The sequence below is a fragment of the Python bivittatus genome, unplaced genomic scaffold (assembly GCF_059951505.1).
Source record: "Python bivittatus isolate LINGU-HERP-01145 unplaced genomic scaffold, Pbiv_v1 ctg000020_np1212, whole genome shotgun sequence".
In the NCBI taxonomy this organism is placed as follows: domain Eukaryota; kingdom Metazoa; phylum Chordata; class Lepidosauria; order Squamata; family Pythonidae; genus Python; species Python bivittatus.
The window spans coordinates 71377813-71395984 of record NW_028277030.1 but is presented as its reverse complement, the minus strand read 5'-3'; the positions used below and the strand labels follow the sequence as shown (position 1 = coordinate 71395984).

Genomic DNA, 18172 nt, shown 5'->3' with positions numbered 1-18172 from the left:
AGAATGCAGTCCAGAAGAAATGTTTTAACCAAATGCAATCCAGGGAAAAAAGATGAGACAATACATAAAAAAGTGATTGGTACATTGGAGATCCAAGAATGAATGAGAATGGTAGGTTAGTATCTATTTCCAAAAATGTATCAAATATGTGATTTAAGCATATGGCAAAAGAATACATATAATATCAAAGCATGATTGATTGATTATTTATGATATGATACATCACATCAACCCGTCCCACCTGGTCAGGCAGAGAGGGCATGTTGCTGGTCCCATCAGTGAGAGAATGTTGACTGGCAGGGCCCAGGAGGAGAGCCTTCTGTGCCGTTGCTCCCACCCTTTGGAACATTCTCCCCCCAGAGGTGCGGCACGCCCCTACCCTACCAGCCTTCGAGAAAAAAATTGAAGACCTGGCTCTGCCAGCTTGTGTGGGGGTATAACAACTCTACCCAATCCTGGGGGTGGCTAGTACCTCGATGACACTCCCTGAATGATCACCAATTACTTTGGATCTTTTTATTTTGTATTTATTATTGTAATATTGTAATTTTAATTGATTTTAATTGTTTTGTAAACTGCCCAGAGTTGTTTAACAAGATGGGTGGTGACAAATTCAATAAATAAATAAATAAATAAATAAATAAATAAATAAATAAATAACTAGTGAAGGACATAAAGGTGCTGAGAGGTTCTGGATGTGAGACAGACCATTTTTTGTTAATGTCAAGAGTGGATTTTGGGGGGAAATGAACATGGAAGAAAAGAAAATAAGTGAAAAATGCAAGTGATGAAATGGATGGGATGAAACTAAAATTAAGAAATTACTGGGAGAATTTTAGAGATTTGTATGGGACTGATAGTATTATGTGTCTTCAAATACCACTCTAGTACTGTATATTAGAAATGAATGAGACACTTCAGTACAGTGTCTTCCATTCTATCAGAGATAGATTCCGTATAACATGTAGTAACATTTCTTCCCACGCAAGCATTGAGCTTCTGGTGGGCTGATCATCTATGGCAAATCAGTGTCATTTATTCTGACTTTAATGTGGTTCCTTTATATATGATTCAAGGAGTGTGGAACAATGGAAGTAGCACTGAATGAATGTATGAAAGGATGGGTGGATGAGAGCTAGGGTGGCATCATAGTTGGAGATACTGGTTCAAAGCTTTCAAATCCCATAAACCAAATAGATGGACTTGGGTAAGGCAGTATTTTTCAGCCTCAGTTGCCCCCTTCTCCTGCCTCTCTGTGCATGGATTATATGGATAGATAAGGCAAATGAAGGCCTTGAACACTTCCAAACACTTTTAATAGTGGTATGAATATGCAGTCTTGAACTGTTCTACTGCAATTGATTGATGGATTATGGGCCATCAAGTTGTTTTCAGCTCCTAGTGACCATACAGATAGATTTTCTCCATGACAATATATCTCTAACCTGTTCTTTCAGGTCTCTGAGTCCATCCACTTTGCTGCTGGTCATCCTCTTCTTCTCTTTCCTTCCACTTTTCCCAGGCTCTATTTCTACTGCAATTACGAGTTTCATTTTATCACACCAGTATTATGAGATGTTACCAGCAAATATTTCCAGTGTAAACCTAGTAAAATAATTACTATGAAGTTATGAGTAAAATAATTGACATCAAAGTAGTTCCTCTGGTAATCTTTCTGTGATAATATTGATGAAACAACATTCCGATATGCTTGCTTTTCCTTTCTTTTTGGCAGATTTGCTTGTGAATGAATAACAAAGACACTGTAGGAGTTTGTATGTTCCATTTTGCTTGTTTTCAGAGCAGCCTCATCAAATATTTATTTCAGTCTTTGTTTCTGATAGCATAAAATGAAGATATATTAGTTTTATTTGTATATAGACAAAGTATGTCTTTGATTGTGGTGTTTTTGTACCTGACATTATTGATGAGTTTTACATTTCCTGAGCCCGCTGGTGGAAAAAAAATGCATTCAATTTTAATGATTCCAATATCTATATAATATATTACAATAAAAGATAAAGACATAAATGCTTGGAGATGCACTCTGCATTTTCTGAGTTAATTTATGCTTGTAGCACATAAATTTACATAAAAATTAGTTTGAATGATATAAAGTGTTGCATGAGCAAGATCATACAATGTATTTTTTTCTCCATCCTCTGTAGAGTCTTCCTTACCTCAAACCATTCCAGAGACTTACAGGGGGTGAGGAGAAGAACACCAACCACTGTAGGCTATATTTTACAGGACTGCAATTTCAAGGAGGAAGAATCCTTGAAAATAGCAGCCTTTGTATAACCACCAAAATACACAATTTCTAACTGCTGAATTTCTAGGAAAATGACACTTTTCTAATAACATGTTTTAAATGTGCTGACATGAACACGAGAGACAGTTTGGTGTAGTGTTTAATGGCACCAGGCTAAAACTCCTGGCCTTGCCTTAGGCCCAAAGCCAGCTGGGTGACTCTGGGCCAGTCACTCTTAGCATTAGGAAGAAGGCAAGGGCAAACCACTTCCAAAAATCTGACTTGAAGGCACCAAACATGTACACACACATACGCACACCCAGATATATACAGTTTATAAACTAAGGTTTGATGTAGATTTTAGGTTATAAGTTAAGTAAGTCCAAAATCTCACTATGGAGTTTCTGCTAAGTTGTCTTCTTCTTCTTTTTTTTTTGGTAATTCAAAATAAATGTTCACTCATAATGATTCCAAAACATTTGCTGTCATAAAATGAACCAATCTTTTGCTATAGGTATCTCAAATAGTAGTAGTCCATTATAAAACTGTGATATACAAGAGTTTAATAAAAAGAGCTCATTCCAGAGTGGAAAGCAAAGTTCATTTAAAATGTAACAGACTTGAAATGAAACATACAAATTCTACCCATCCAAAATTTCACAACTAAGCACAGGGTCCTCACTTGATCTATTTAAACTTGATTGTATTTCGGTTGATGAGTTCTTGAACTCAGTGGAACTGACATCTAAATAAACATATATAGCCACTGTTTTGAGTACTATTTTCCTTCTTGAATATATTCTCGGTTTGGTGCAACATTAACTGTAATATTTGGATGTTCCCGTCTGCAATAGTCATAGGTGCTGCCAAGTTGATTTGGCACTGAAAAGTCTGTCTGGTCACAAGACCTGAGCATGGGAATGAACAAATACCACTGAAGGGGCAAAGTACCCATTCTCAGATAAATAGGAGTGAAGGCAACTTCAGAATGCTGGAAGAATTGTTCTTTTGTTTCAGCAGAGTAGCATGGTTGGAAAAACCAAAAGATGCTGAACTCAAGGAAAACATACATACAGAGAGAAAGAGAAAAAATACACATTACAACATCTCCCTCCTTTATAAAACAACAATTCCCGGATTTCTTGGGAGAAACCTTAACAGGTTTGATTGATTGATTGATTGATTGATTGATTGATTGATTATGTGCCATGAAATCGTTGTTGACTCTTAGAGACCACATAGATTTTCTCCATCATGATCTGTCCCTAATTTAGTTCTTCAGCTCTTAAACAGTGCACTCAATGCCACTGTAACTTAGATGATCAATTTACAGTGGATCTGAACTAATATTAAAACAAATGTGTCCATATTTGACAGGAAAATGACTTGTTCTTGGTTCTCCTGAAGAATATGATTCTGTTAGTAGAAATCAGAATGGCTTTTGTTTTCTATAGCATTTACCACAGTTCAAAGAAACATTCTGAAAGATGAAATAAATTCTCATTGAAGTTCATGCATTCAAAGTAATTATGCACTACTGTATTGTTTTGTTGCCAAATTTAATTTGGGTCTCCTTAAATGTGACCTTCTGCCCTGAGTAGATGACATTTTCCTGGAAAGGGGGTGGCTTGAGAGACTTGATGTAGAAATCAGTGCTTCCATTCTTTATATATGTAATTCATTGTTGTTTCCTTTATAAGGATTTAAAGATAATGCTATAGTGCTATAGTGTTTCTACAGATATATTTCATGCCATGTTAAAATACTTATCTGAAGTCTCTACAGGATATATATCTTCAAATGGAGCTTGCAATTAACAGCACATCCTTCTGGTTTGAACATTCCGTATGAGAAAGCATTTCTGCTATCAGAGCCAACCCTTCCACAGTAGTATCTTTCCTGCCAGGAGTGCAATAATTAATGAGAAGCTTGCAGTTGTGTCTGGATTTTTTTTTTTTAATGTCAGCTTATGTTGTCTGTATTTAACCATTCCAAAGCAAAGCTCAGATTCTCCTCCTCTCTCTCTCATTTTCATTATTAATGTCAGCATTTTAAAAATAAAATGTCATTACATGGTTATGAAGGTAGCAAGGGGACTTTTTATCATTCCAGTGTATAATGAAAAGTTCAGTTTGCAGATGAAACTTGTTTCTCCACATCTGCAAAATAACTTCTAGACTATGAAAATGTATACCTTACTAAATGTGTTAGTTTTTAATAGTGCAGTCCATTGCATGTATACTCAGACCTAATCATTACATTGTTACATTTCGTCTTAATTAAGAATTTCCACACTAGTAGCCTAAAGGTGCCACAGGGTTCTAGTTTAGAGTATCAAAACAGGGTGTCCTTCAGATATGTTTGTAACTTTGACAGGCAGTTCCATCATCTCTGGAGGGCACTAGAAGAAGAGCTGCCCTTGCAACAATCCTTTATTCATTCTTCTAGAAGAATTTGTTTTGACTGTCCTATGAGCAGAAAGAAGAGATATAAAGTAGAATATGCTAAACAAGTTATTCAGTCCCCGTTGACTTGAACACTGAATCACAATCTAGTTATCACGTTTAGCCATCGTGTGAACCTAGTCTGTGTGGTTTATGGTTCAGTGGGTCATGAGCTGTATAACTGGATTAATCTGAGGTAAGTGTATAGTATGAATAGCCCAGTACAGTCATTGGATAGAGCTGTCTTTGTTTCTTAGTTGTCCGTAGATTATATTTAATCAGCTACAAGATCCATCAGTTGCACTTTAGATGAAGCTCACCAAAAGAAAAATTACCCAGGAAGCATTAGAGAAGATCTGAAAGTTGTACAAACAATCAGCTGTAATACTGCAGTCTCCTATTCAGTGAAATCAAATTGGCAGATCTTGAACAGCACGCTTCAGAATATTATTGCTGACTGTACTTCTTTCTGGTATGCACTAATTTTATTGGCTTTTTGGAATGGAATATCAAATTATTGGACTCTTTAAAAAAAACCAATGCAAGATGAGCTAGTCTCTTGAAAGGAAGATGGCAATTTTCATTTCTTTCTTTAATAGGTTTTAGAGTGTATTATTACTAAAAGCAGGGTAAGGAAGCAGAGCAGCAAGGAAGTAGTTGTTTACTTTGTCTTGCTGGTTGGCTTGTCATTGCATACCAGTGCAGTGTTTTATGTGTTGTTCAGCCTTTCTGTCTCTCTTTTCTTTGCCAGGGAATCCACTTTTAAAAGCTCTTTGCTAATGAGAGTTTCTAACTCTTTAGCGGCTTGTACGCTTGGAGGTGTTTGCATGAATGTGGGCCCAATGTATATCTTCCCTCTTCAATATCACAGTACCAGGAATGTTGCAGCTATACCCACTTGTAGTGAATTAAGGTGAAAGTAAAGAGTCCCTCACACTGAACTTGACTCCTGGGTACTACACAGAAGCATCCATGTAGTTTTCTTGGCAACAGTATGGAAGTGCTTTGCTATTGATTTCTTCCGGGAATAGAGAATTACTCTCCGTTAATTCTTTGAACAGCCATTAGCTCAGATGGTAGCCAAATGCTCCACTTTGTCTGTTCACTACTTGCTGAAATATCCCAGAAGAGGAAAGGCATGAATCTCTGCTGTGGTTGCTTAAATGACCTGGGTGCCCAGGCCTTCTCATTTTTTTATTTTTGAGTGTGTTATTTCTGTCAATGTTGAATATATGCTTAGTCTCAGCTGCCCTCCCAGGAGTGGACGTTAGAAGCTTATCCAGAAAACCGACTGCATCTCTTCCTCTGCATTTCTGCTGTCAGGGAGCTATAACAGTGCGGTTGCCTACCCTGCTGCGGCACTTACCTGAAACTTGCCAAAATATGCTGAGTGGGAGTTTAATAAGCAATATGGATTTTTTTTTTTTTTGGCATTGCCTGTTTCTTGCTTCAACTTCTTGTTTCAGAATAGCCCTAATTCCCTTTATAACCTGCTGAATTTAGTCTACTGATTTAACCTTATCTGTGCTTTAAAACAAATATTGAGTATGGTGGGACAGATACATAAATGAATGTTTCTGGGATTGCAGACCATGGGGTGGGAATAGAAACAAATGCATTATGGAGCAAGTTGACTTACGTTGCAGTGGGTTTACCCTGAAGCAGTTTGAGGTCAAGCCTTTTCTATAGCCAGTCCAGATCTCTGTAATATCCACCCACTTTCTCTGCTTTTTTAAAAGGCCTTAAAATATAGATTTTACAATAGGCTTTTAACGGTTGATGATTTTAATTTTAAAACTGTTTTTATATTTTCATTTTTATATTTTTGTTGTAAACCATTGAGGGATTTTGATAGTCAACTGAACAGGAAGTGAAACAAGCAAACAAATGTAACTATTGGTGGAAGATTTAATTATTGAATGTTATTTGTGTGTTACAGAGAAATGAATGGGAATACTGTAGACTTCCAACAAATAGTGGGATGTTTATTCAAAATTTTTGACAGGCAAGTGATCCTTTCCACTTATTTTAGGTCACACTTTACAGTTCCCATATAGATAAATAATTATATTAAAGCATGCAATTTGGGTTTTTTCTTCCCACCCCCATCTAACATTAAGGAATATCCTGCTTATTTCAATATGCTGATTTGCTTCATTTTGCCATTTTAATGTCTCTTTTTAATGTTGCTTTTAGTTTAATTTTGTTTTGATTTTAGCTTTATTTTTTTTAATATTGTACACCATTTGTAACAGAAACAGAAAATCAGTTTTATTTTAAAGTTTACTTGTAAAGTTTACTTGTGTTAATGTTTCCATGTTTTTAGTTAATAACTGTTTAACTATGTAATTAATAAATAGGAGCCTTGGCAGCCTTTATTTTCTCTTTATAGAATACAGACTCCTTAAAAATATTCTTTAAAAATTAAAGAGAAAAGATAGTACTTCCAACCTTTAAGAAAAAAAAAATCAGTAGTTTGATAATTCAGTCACTTTTCTAGCATTTTTATCTTGGTTTTGGTTAGTTTAAATTTAAAAATATTAATAGGAGCATCATTTTTGTATTGTAAAAATCAGCAGAAACCATAATGCTTGGGGCTGATCTGTTGCTTGGCACTGAATATTCCTATTGCTGTAAATGCCTGTATTGGATAGTTGTTAATAAAATGTTGCATGTTGCTGTAGCAGATGAGTTATACAGTCATTTCCTGTAACTCAGTTGATTTAATCAGGATTTCAGTGAAAAATGTTGTATTGGAGGGACATAAAATGAAATATTAAAAGCCATATGAATGCTTTTACACAATACACTTTTTACAACTCTCTTATGAACTTAAAGTGTTTAGTTATTTGCACAATAAATATCTGAATTTATATACAAGCTAAATGTTTTTTCACAAAAATAGTTTTCTTAGCTGCAATAGCCAAAGGCAAGCTTATAGGAGCAATTCATTTCAAAACAAAGATTGCTGTAATACAATCTTCACAATTCCAGTAAATTAACATGACCCCCAAACAATTCCCTGACATGTGTTTTCAAGTACGGTAGATACAGACCTTATTCTTATGCTCCAGAATTTTGCAGATGCCCACTTGCCTCATGTGACTTCTTGCTTTCCTCCCTGCTATCTTTGCAGCCTACTTAAATATATTCTAGGAGTATATTTAGGAGAATGCAAGGGGGAATAGGCTGTTACACTGCAAGAGTCTTGTCTGGCAGCAGCAAGTATAATTGGATAGAATTTTGATGTAATTCTTTAGAAAGCTCCAGACTAAAAACAGGATAATGTTCAATTTTATAAGATTAGAGTAAGATTGAAGATTTAAAAAAAAGAGATTGATCCCTATGCCTTTGTAGGGAGTCCAAATTCTGACCTTAGGGACCATTTGAATGAAAAGGAGGTGACTTACGTGACTGCATGTTCTCTAACCTATTAATTTAGCTGGACTTCCATAGTTGACAGCATCATAATCTGCTTGAACAGCCATACAAAGTGAATGTTTAATCATACAAAGGCCTAGCGCATATATGATGTGAACTAGATTTCTGAATGATTAGATGGATGCTCATGTAAGTATGCCATTTATACTGCAGGCTGTGTCATAGGATGTATTGTAGAGAAACACGTATTGAAACCTAATTCAGTTCAGTTGCTTCAACCATCACATATTGAAGCATAATTCAGCTGCTTCACCATCATATATTGAAACTGAAGAGATGCATGTGGGCTGAATATAAAGCTACTGCAACTGATGTGTTCAGATTCCAAGTAAGGTATATATGACTTCAACATCTTTGTTCCAATTTTATTCTGGTTTTAGCATCACCAAGTGACAGAATGTATTTATAGCTTGCATAGTTTTTTGTTTTGCCTTCAAATCAGTTTTTGGGCAACTCCCTGCAGTTTTATTGGCAAGGTTTTCAGAAATGTTTTGCCACTGCCTACTTCTTAGGGCTGAGAGAGAGGAACTGGCCCAAAGTCACCTAGCTGGCTATGTGCCTAAGGTCTCCCAATTTCTAGTCTAGGGGAGTACACCAAAGTGGCTCTCTTTAACTTGCATTTATTCTTGGTATTTTCGGTGAGACTTTAGAAATTATGAAATTTCTTTGGGAGGGTGGGATGTTGAAAATTATCTGAGAAACCAAACCCAGACATGGAAGAGTAGAAACTGGCATGCAAACAAATAGATAAGGAATGCTAACAGCAGAGAAGGGAAGGGAAGGGAAGGGAAGGGAAGGGAACGGAAGGGAAGTTGGGCTAAAATCGTATGAAAGCTAGAGAAGATGACTTTCAGATAGGAAGGGTAACTTCAGAGAGTAAAAGATTAGAAGGCAAGTGTATGTATTATGCATTATGACCTTTTGAAAAGGAAACAAAACAGAATGGGATTCATTCAATATTCATAATCTGCCTTTTCTCAGTCTTTCCTATTTCTCTATCAGGGTTTCTTTGTGGTAGGTTAGGGTGAGAGAAAATACCCAAAGTCACCCAACAAGTTCAGGGTTGAGAAGGAACATGAATCAAAATAAGATTGAACATTATTCATATATGGCATCTGTAGCGTGCTATACTTTTCAACAGCTATAACTGATGTATTAGGGACATTCTTTTCTGGAAAGGCATTTTCTGGATAGACATCTTTCTCCATACCCTGGCTAAATATTTCCGAAAAGGGCTCAGAAATTATAACAAATCCTGACCAAAGTTTCCATCTACCTATCCAGTAGTAGTTGTGAATCCAGGAGGACCCCTGGTCATGGACCTACTTCTTCAGATATAGCATCTTCCTCTCAAAATGACAACACTAGGGCCAACAGATAGCCACAACTAACCAACAATCTTTGCTAGGATTCAACTTAGACTGTTTTGTCCTCAACTTTCATAGATGGTCCAGGAGGATAGCTCAGTGGGTGGTACCGAAGAGAGCCAAGAAGTCTAATAAGGCCAAGCAGGGTGCACTACCCCATCCAGATCCCAACAAAAGTAATCCACCTGAATGACCAGTGCCATTTCTATTGCATGCCAGGTCTGATAACCTACTTCTTCTAGGGCATTCTGCAGCTAATTTTCCACCATCTTCCTAAAAACCTTCCCCTAAATGGGGGATTGGAGACTGGGTGATATTTGTCAAATATAGCCAGATATATTAATGAGTTTTTCCACATCCTTTTTCAAGACTGCAAACTCACCCTCTCTCAGAAGGAAGTGTGGCACCTCCTAGATCCAATTTCTCAATCCTCTCCAGCTCTATAGAGGAGCCAGGATCTTCCTTCCTCTGCAATAGCACACCTGGCATCTGAGTATCTTCTATTATTATTATGCAAGAACGGTTTGACTCTCATTGTGGCCAAATCTTAGGCTTTGGAAGTAGTCTAACCACTTTCTAATCACTTTCGGAAATTACCTATTAACTATTCTAAAGCTATTAGAGACCTTCAGAATGACAGGATTGAAATGTCTTCATAGGTGAGTTTATCTTCAGCTCTGAACAAAAGAAAAATTAATTGCAAGCTTAAGAATTTAAAGAATTAGAAATAAACAGCAAAAAGCTAAGTAAGATTTTGATCTAAGAAAGTTATAAACAGATTAAGAGTCTAGATAAATGTGGATTATTGACCTTTACTATAAGATTTTGGAATTAACTATAAAAAATTAACAACTTTTTTTGGGAAACAGAGTTATTTTGGTTATCCTGGCAATTGCAAGTCATAACAAAAGATAAGTGATGACTTTAGAAACTAGACACTAGAAGGGACTAAAGATTTTAAGCAGAAGAAAAAAAATACAAGCCTGATGTCATTTAATACTGGGACTTACAGAACGATGCAAAACATTATAACATCAGAAATATTAAAGGAGATCCTTGAAGAATGGAGCCAGAAGTTAATAACTACAATATCAACACTGTCAGTAATGATGTCTGCTTCTAGGGATTGACTGGGTCTAAAAGATGTTAATGAAGGAATGACAAATGTGGAGCAAATTTTATTTGATAAAATAGAGAAAGTACAGAATGTGGAACTACAAATGACAAGCCAAGAGTATGATTTGGAAAAGGACGCTTTACTGGATATACAAAAGAAACTGGCTTAAGTTTTAAAAATTAAAAGGGAAATACAGTGATAAACCAAGAAAATAACCTGGAAAATGTTTTCTTATTGGATCTACAAAAGAGGCCTGTTAAAGCCTTGAAGAAATCTGTGCAATGGGATAAAGGAGAACTGAAGAGAAATCAAATCCGACAACCATATTTGATTGAATTAAAAATTAAGACTGTTAGAAGTAAAAGGAAGGAATATAAAGTTGGTTTATTTGATCAAGGTTAAAATACAAGTAGTTCTTCACTTGTGATCATTCATTCAGTGACTGTTTGAAGTTACAACAGTGCTAAATGAATGGTAGTTATCGGTCCTGAGTTCCAGCTGTTCCAGCATCCCCGTGGTCATGTGATCGCCATTTGCGACCTTCCCTGCCGGATTCCCCAAAAAGCAGGGAAGGTTACAAGTTGTTGGGTTAAATCTCCCCCGCCCATGCAACCTCCCCCAGTCCCTCTGCGGTTGTGCTGCACTGGCCACTCAAGCACCCTCACCGTGCCTCCCTCACGCACCTCCACATACCCTCCCCAAGCCTTGCCATGCCTCTCTCACACCGTCGCACACCCCCTCACACCCTCCTCCACATAGAAGCAGCCACTTACCTACCTGCCAGCCTGCTTGCAAGCCACCTGGGACTTGCAACTTTCTGCTGGTCTCCCCACTGACATGGTTGTGGGAAGTTGGCAGGAAGTTGCCTTGCCTAAAGACAGTGGGATTTGTTTAACAATGGTAACCGGGACTGCAGTCGCTAAATGATGCAGTCGTAGTTTATGACAGAAATTCCTGTCCCAATTGCCGTCAGAATTCGAGGACTACCTGTAAGACATTTTTTTGCAATGTTCTGGCAACCCTTTATGGACTTTTTGCTGACACCAGGATTGAAAAGTTGATGTTTTATGGATTTGTATATTGTTGAGAGATGGGATATGGGATGAAGAGATATCTGTTTAACCTTCTAGGGGGTGAAGAGTTATTACATTTGTTTATACTTTCTGATTATCTAGCACAAGAAAACAATAACAAAATCTAATGGCATTGGTTTTTTTAAAATTAGGGCATGATTATATTTTCAGAAAAGTTAGAATATTATGAGTGGATTAAGCATGCTAGTTTTATAGAAATTGGTGGAACAATTTTCAAGTTACATGACTTTTTGACATAGCAGTTACTTGCTCAAACCACTTCTACAGACTCAATTATTTGCTGGGACTGCATCTTTCATCTCTCTGGTGATACTAATACTGCCAAATATATTAACACAGAGATATACATAACTATCAGTATGGCAAAAATAGGTCAGGAGGAAGTTCTGCTAACAAAAATAAAAAACAGGAAGAAAGCAAACATGCACCTCTATATTACAATTTAACACTGGGAAAAGGGTGGCTAATTAATTACAGTGGTACCTCTAGTTACGAATGCCCCTCCTTACGAATTTTTCAAGATACGACCAGCTCCGTCCCCAAAAATTTACCTCGACATGCGAACTCCGCCTCGAGTTACGAACCGGATCCGCGGCCATTTTCCCTGCTGCCATGCAGTCGCGGCTTCCTGTGGGCGAGATCGCAGTAGCAAGGAGACGTTCGGTGAGGCTTGTGGCGTGTTTTGTGACGTTTGGAAGGTTTTTGGTGTGCTTGTCAGCATGGCTCCAAAGAAAATGCAGAGCAGGCTGGCAACTGACTTTAGACAGGTTTTTCCCCAGAACTGAGCCTGCAGCTAAGAAGAAGAGAGGAAACCCCTGAAGGAGATCCCCCTGATGTCCCTTTGGAGGGGGACTCTCCCTCCAAACAATAACTGCCTCCCCACCCCATTCTCCCTCTTCATACTGTGCTGTACTGTACTTTTTTCATGGTTTTGAGGTTTAAAAATAAAATGCATATGTTTCAGAACTGTTTAGCCGTATTTACATTGAACCTTATGGGGGAAATTTACCTCGGGGTGCGACCAAATTCGGAGGGCGGATTAGCCGTATTTACATTGAACCTTATGGGCAAATTTGCCTCGTGGTGCGACCAAATTCGGAGGGCGGAACGGATTAACCGTATTTACATTGAACCTTATGGGAAACTTTACCTCGACTTGCAACCAACTCAAGTTGCAACCAGAGTCACGGAACAGATTAAGTTCGTAACTAGAGGTACCACTGTAATGATTTACAGTAGGAAAACCAGAGAAGGAAGACTAAATAAAACTATAAAGCAAAATGTTGGAATATAATGTAGATATTGTGAAAGGGTGGTAGGAAGGATATGAAGGAGAAGAATTAGAAGTTGGATAAAATAACTATAAAGGAAGATCAGGCAAGATCTTGATCTTAGTGAAGCGAAAGATCTTGATCTTAGGGAAGGGAAAATAGAAATGAAGATACAAATTGGAAAGATCAGTTGGATTTTCACAAGGGAATGTATTATCGTGCATGGAAACATACAGAAAGATAATATGTGTTTGGTTGTGTACAAGCAATGAATATCCCAAAGGCTGAGATTGGGATGATAGATTGTAGATTAATTAGAGGATAAATTTGTTGATTGCCAAATTCAGTTTCCCCATTTTCTCTCTCTTCTGCCAAGATATTTTTTTTCCTCAAACAAGACTTTTTTTTTTTTTTTTTGCATTTGGACACTTCAGGACAGGACCAAGTACAAATAATATACTCAACACAGAAAAAACTATTGGGAGCACTGCTGTGCCCAGAGGTGTTTGTTTTGCTCTGGTTTGTGCAAACTGTTTGTTAAATATTTTGGCACTTCTTGAGAGTCATCCTGCTGTGCCCTGGCACTGACCTGTATGCCTGCTCCAAGCAGTCCAGAGTTGTGCTTTCCATACCTCTTCTACATACTTTTTGTAGGAAGGCATTTTATGGTGAGAGTACTGTGCAGTTTGGCTTGTATTAGGTTGAAAAAAACATCCAGTCAGCATATAGTTAAGTGTGGAATGTGGGGCAGGGTTGGGGGGAGAGGAAGTAAGCACTATAGCCAGTCTTCTGTTCTTTGGGATGGGAGAAGAGTATGAACAGAAACAGATTATTAAGTATTTTACATTTCTAATTGTAAAGGGGTAAGGTGATGAAATATTGTTGGAAGTGGCTGTTACCTAATATAGATAATATCCAAATTTAGGCAGAGTGTAAATTCTGTATCAACATGACTTTCTGCAGAACCACCTTGGTAGGCTCCTCATATGCACACTCACACATCTGTACCCTCCAAAGCTAACAAAGCTGCATCATAGATTGTTCCTGTATTGTATCCTGTATCCTGAAATTATCATCCTAGTCACACACCTTTTCTTTTATTTTCATGGAGAAAAAGTATCATTGAGAAATCATTACTTTCTAGTGTTTCCTATATCACACTTTTTTCATTCCTATGAAGATGTGGAAATGTAAACCAAAAGATCTGGAAACTGCCTTTGATTATGATAGCAAAAACTAGGTTATTTTGAACCTTGAACTTTTTTTTTTTTTTTGCAGGATAAGCTTTTATAGTTTGGACCCTACTTGGTCAAACTTGACAAAATATTGAATATTTTGCTTACAATTTATGAGAAAGTTAATTTTAGACATTTTCTTAGGACCAGAGCTAGTCCCCATGCTGTGGGCAGCATCAACATTCTCTGAGTGCATTTAAATATGCCTGTCAGAATCATCTATTTCAGTGCAAAACTGTTTTCAACACAATGCATATAGTGTTCTGCTACTGCAACTTTAAATTTATGTGACTTAAAAATGATAGATTTCAACAATATGGTATTTCCTAGCTATGCAGCATAATGCATGATTTTATAGAGCATAATTTTATGGATAACGATAGGGAATGAGCTAACCAATACAATTAATGCAAGTATGATATATTCCTGCAATTGTGTGACCAGAATGGATTGAAAGAAAAAAGAGAATTAAGTCAAAATCCCCACATTTACAACTGAGTCTTTCATATTAAATAATAAAGTTTCTTATGCATAATACATTTACCAATAGAAGAGAATATATGTAGCTCAGGGTCGAACTGTGGAGTCCAAGGACTCCATAATACATTTATGCTGTATTTAAGAAGTTGAATAACAACAGATTTAACATCTGAAAACCAGGAGAAAGTAAATAGAAGTACATAAACCATATAACTGGAAAGGCAGACATTTAGATAAGCTTGTTGTAGCTCTGTGTTGTCAAAGGCTTTCACGGCCGGCATACGATGGCTGGTGTGGGTCTTCCGGGCTGTGTGGCCGTGTTCTTGAAGTTTTGTTTCCTAACGTTTCGCCAGCACCTGTGACTGGCATCTTCAGAGTGCAGGAGCACAGACCTGGGCAGAACTGCTCCTGTCTGTGCTCCTGCACTCTGAAGATGCCGGTCACAGGTGCTGGCGAAACGTTAGGAAACAAAACTTCAAGAACACGGCCACACAGCCCAGAAGACCCACACCAGCCATTGTTGTAGCTCTGTCAGTTCTTCCTCTTTTCACCGTAGCTCTGCACAGTCATTTGCTTCCGCAACTTTCTTGTGTCCTATACTACCTGTGAGCAATATAAACAACTACCACATGTTGAAGTGTCCCTCTATTCATGATTAAAGCTAAAGTGTCTCTTCTTCAGGATATCCTGCCCTTTGAAGATAGATGGATGTTGGCTTGGGGATGGAGCCTTTATTTATTTATTTATTAATTTATTTATTGTTTTATTATTATTAAATTTGTATGCTGTCCATCTCCCCCAGTGGCTGACACTGGGTGGCTCACAATGAAAGTAAAACCCATAAACAGTTAAAAAATAAATACCCCCATTAATTAATTAAAATAATTAAAATAATTAAAATAATTAAAAAGTCAAACTACAAAAACAAGCCCTGTACATATAATTATAGCAGTTTCCAGTCTAAGAAATAGTATCTCCAGGTGGTTCACTTGGGTTGCACTTTTAGAAGTCTTTTTGGTGCCAGAATATGATTATAGAATTTATTTTTCCAGGCCTTTTGAAATCTTCTCTGAGTTAGATTTAAAGCTATAGTACTGTTTTCCCTTCTACTTTTTAATTTAAATATTTGCTTATTTTATATATGTTGTTGCAGATTTGCTTTTTTAAAAAATATGGTTAGCTTTCCTGAAGGTTGTTGCTAAAGAACACACTATAAATAAAGAAATAGAAATATGATCGCCCCATATGAGGCCTGCATTCATGGAAAGCAAAGTTGAGATTGCAATGAGGGCACCTACCAGAAGCAGTAGATGTGACCCCCAGATGATGCAGTAGAATGGTCCAACTGGACCAATTTCAGACATTCCGCTACTGGTTAAGCCTTTCCACTGTGAGGACTTGGGTTTGGATGTTAATACCTCTTCAGCTTACTGAAGTTGTGACCAGAATCCCTGGAATACTGTATGAGGTTCATCCCATATGTACTGAGGATATAGGTCATGAACACATTAAAAAAAAATTTTTTTTTTAAAGCTGTACATTGCAGAGAAAATCATTAGGAATTGTGAGAATTAAATGGTAGATAATTATATTGACATATTAAAAAGACTTTAAGCAGATAATTAAAATCTTTGACCATTTGTAGTAAGAAATATTCATGTTAATTACTTCTTTTTAAAACACGATCTTAGGAAAGGAATTATTTCCAAACAATTTATCATCAGGAGCTATTCTCACTTTGCCATGCCTTATCTTTTCTAAAGTTCCTTCTTTGGAACTGCAAATAAATGCAGCTTACTAGCTTTTAGTTTCAGAAATGCTGTGAATTGCAAGTTTCTCCTGGTTTTATGTAAGTGATTAAATATGGACTTTGGAGGGGAATAAAGATAAGAAGTATAGTTTCAGTATAGTTGAGTATGGTTCAACACTTCCATGAAGTTTTCTTGGAAGGGTTACAAAAGTGCTTTTCTGTTATCTTTCTTCCAAGATGCTTGTTGTTCCCAGTCTATCCAATAGCCCTGGAATTCCCAGGTTACCCCGGCCCCAATCCTAATATTAATCAGAGTTTATCCTGCTTTGCTTCTGAGTTCAGACAAGGTCATTGAGGCTATCTTAGCTTTATGTCCTTGCATAAATACATACCACTATGATTGTAAAAGCATGATATCCTGTGTCAGTTGCACCTCCAATGTATAACCAATCTGTATCACTGAAGCAGTGTGTGGGACCTGACAATATAAACATGTTTTAAAGAACTGTAGGCATTCTTCTGCATGGAATGATTCTCAATCTTCTTTTTATGGAACAGCGTGGCTGCTAATGTAATGGCAGTGAGAGTGGATTGCTATATTTTAAGCAAGGTTGCCATATATAATATGCCAATTTTTTTACCTTTGATAATACCAGTGGAGAATCATGGAAATTATAGTGCAATAAAAATAGGAGGTCGTAAGATTGGGAAAGTGCTATTGTAATAAGTAAATATGAATGAGATATGTTTACAGTGGTGCTACCCATTCCAGCATACTTTGAATAGTGCTGAATGTTTCCCTAGAACAGCAGTTCTCAAACATTTTGGTCCCCAGACCCCTTTGCATTCCTAAAAATTATCGAGGGCCCTAAAGAACTTTGGTTTATTGGGTCATATCTATCAATATTTACTGTATTAGAAATTAAAACTAGGCCATTTTAAAATATTTATTTGACTTTGCAGTCCCCCTGAAACGCTGCCCCAGAATATGTTAGATATCTCTTGTGTTAGACCCCCTAATTCCACAGATGGCATTTTCTTAAGCACCCAAAGGGCTTAACTCAATGTTAGATGTACATATGTGTTTACTGAAACCCTGACACCTGCTCCCAGACAAGAGAAGGCTAGTTACGTTTTAGCAGATGCGCCTCATCTGTTTTCCGGCTCTTTCCTATTACTGGGAACAGAATTTTACTCTTAAGAGTGAGTTGTACAACATGTGATTTGCCCACAGTGTTACTGAACCACACTTCCCAGCTTTCTGGGCCACTGGCCATGTTGACTGGGGTTGCTAGAAATTATAGTCCAGCAATATCCAGAACAGCGTTTCTCAGCCTTGGTATGTGTGGTCTTTACACATCTTAAATTTAGCAAGGTTGAGAAATACTGGTCTAGAAAGATGTACGTTGCCTTTGGGCCTATCCTAAGACATGTAGATAAATGCTTGGCCTTGATTATCCCAGGGTGATTGTACAAATAAAAACAAAGATTGTAATCATATAGTTAACTAATTTATTTTTTCCCCTCTATTTTAGTATCTGAAAACTCAAAGGTACCAGATAAAAAAGCTGTCTCATCCCGCCGGCCCTCTTCTGCCCCTTTAGGGCAGGGCACTAATCCTGCAGGAGCCAAGCCAGGTATCACAGTAATTTCATTCTTTCCAGTGTTTCTCTTGTATTGAAATGTGACAAGCTTGTTATACTTTAAAGCACCAACGTTGCC

General features: G+C 37.2%; 1 protein-coding gene across 5 annotated transcripts in view; it reads left to right on the top strand.

The window, feature by feature from the left end:
- The window catches only part of MAP7 (microtubule associated protein 7), a 99148-nt gene that overhangs the window by 39595 nt on the left and 41381 nt on the right, over positions 1 to 18172 (top strand). For all 5 annotated transcript variants that reach the window (XM_088141278.1, XM_025168217.2, XM_088141265.1 and 2 more), the window contains exon 2: positions 17986 to 18087. In XM_088141278.1, the coding sequence (XP_087997404.1) occupies positions 17986 to 18087 (102 nt within the window). The remainder of the gene's footprint in view (positions 1 to 17985; positions 18088 to 18172) is intronic.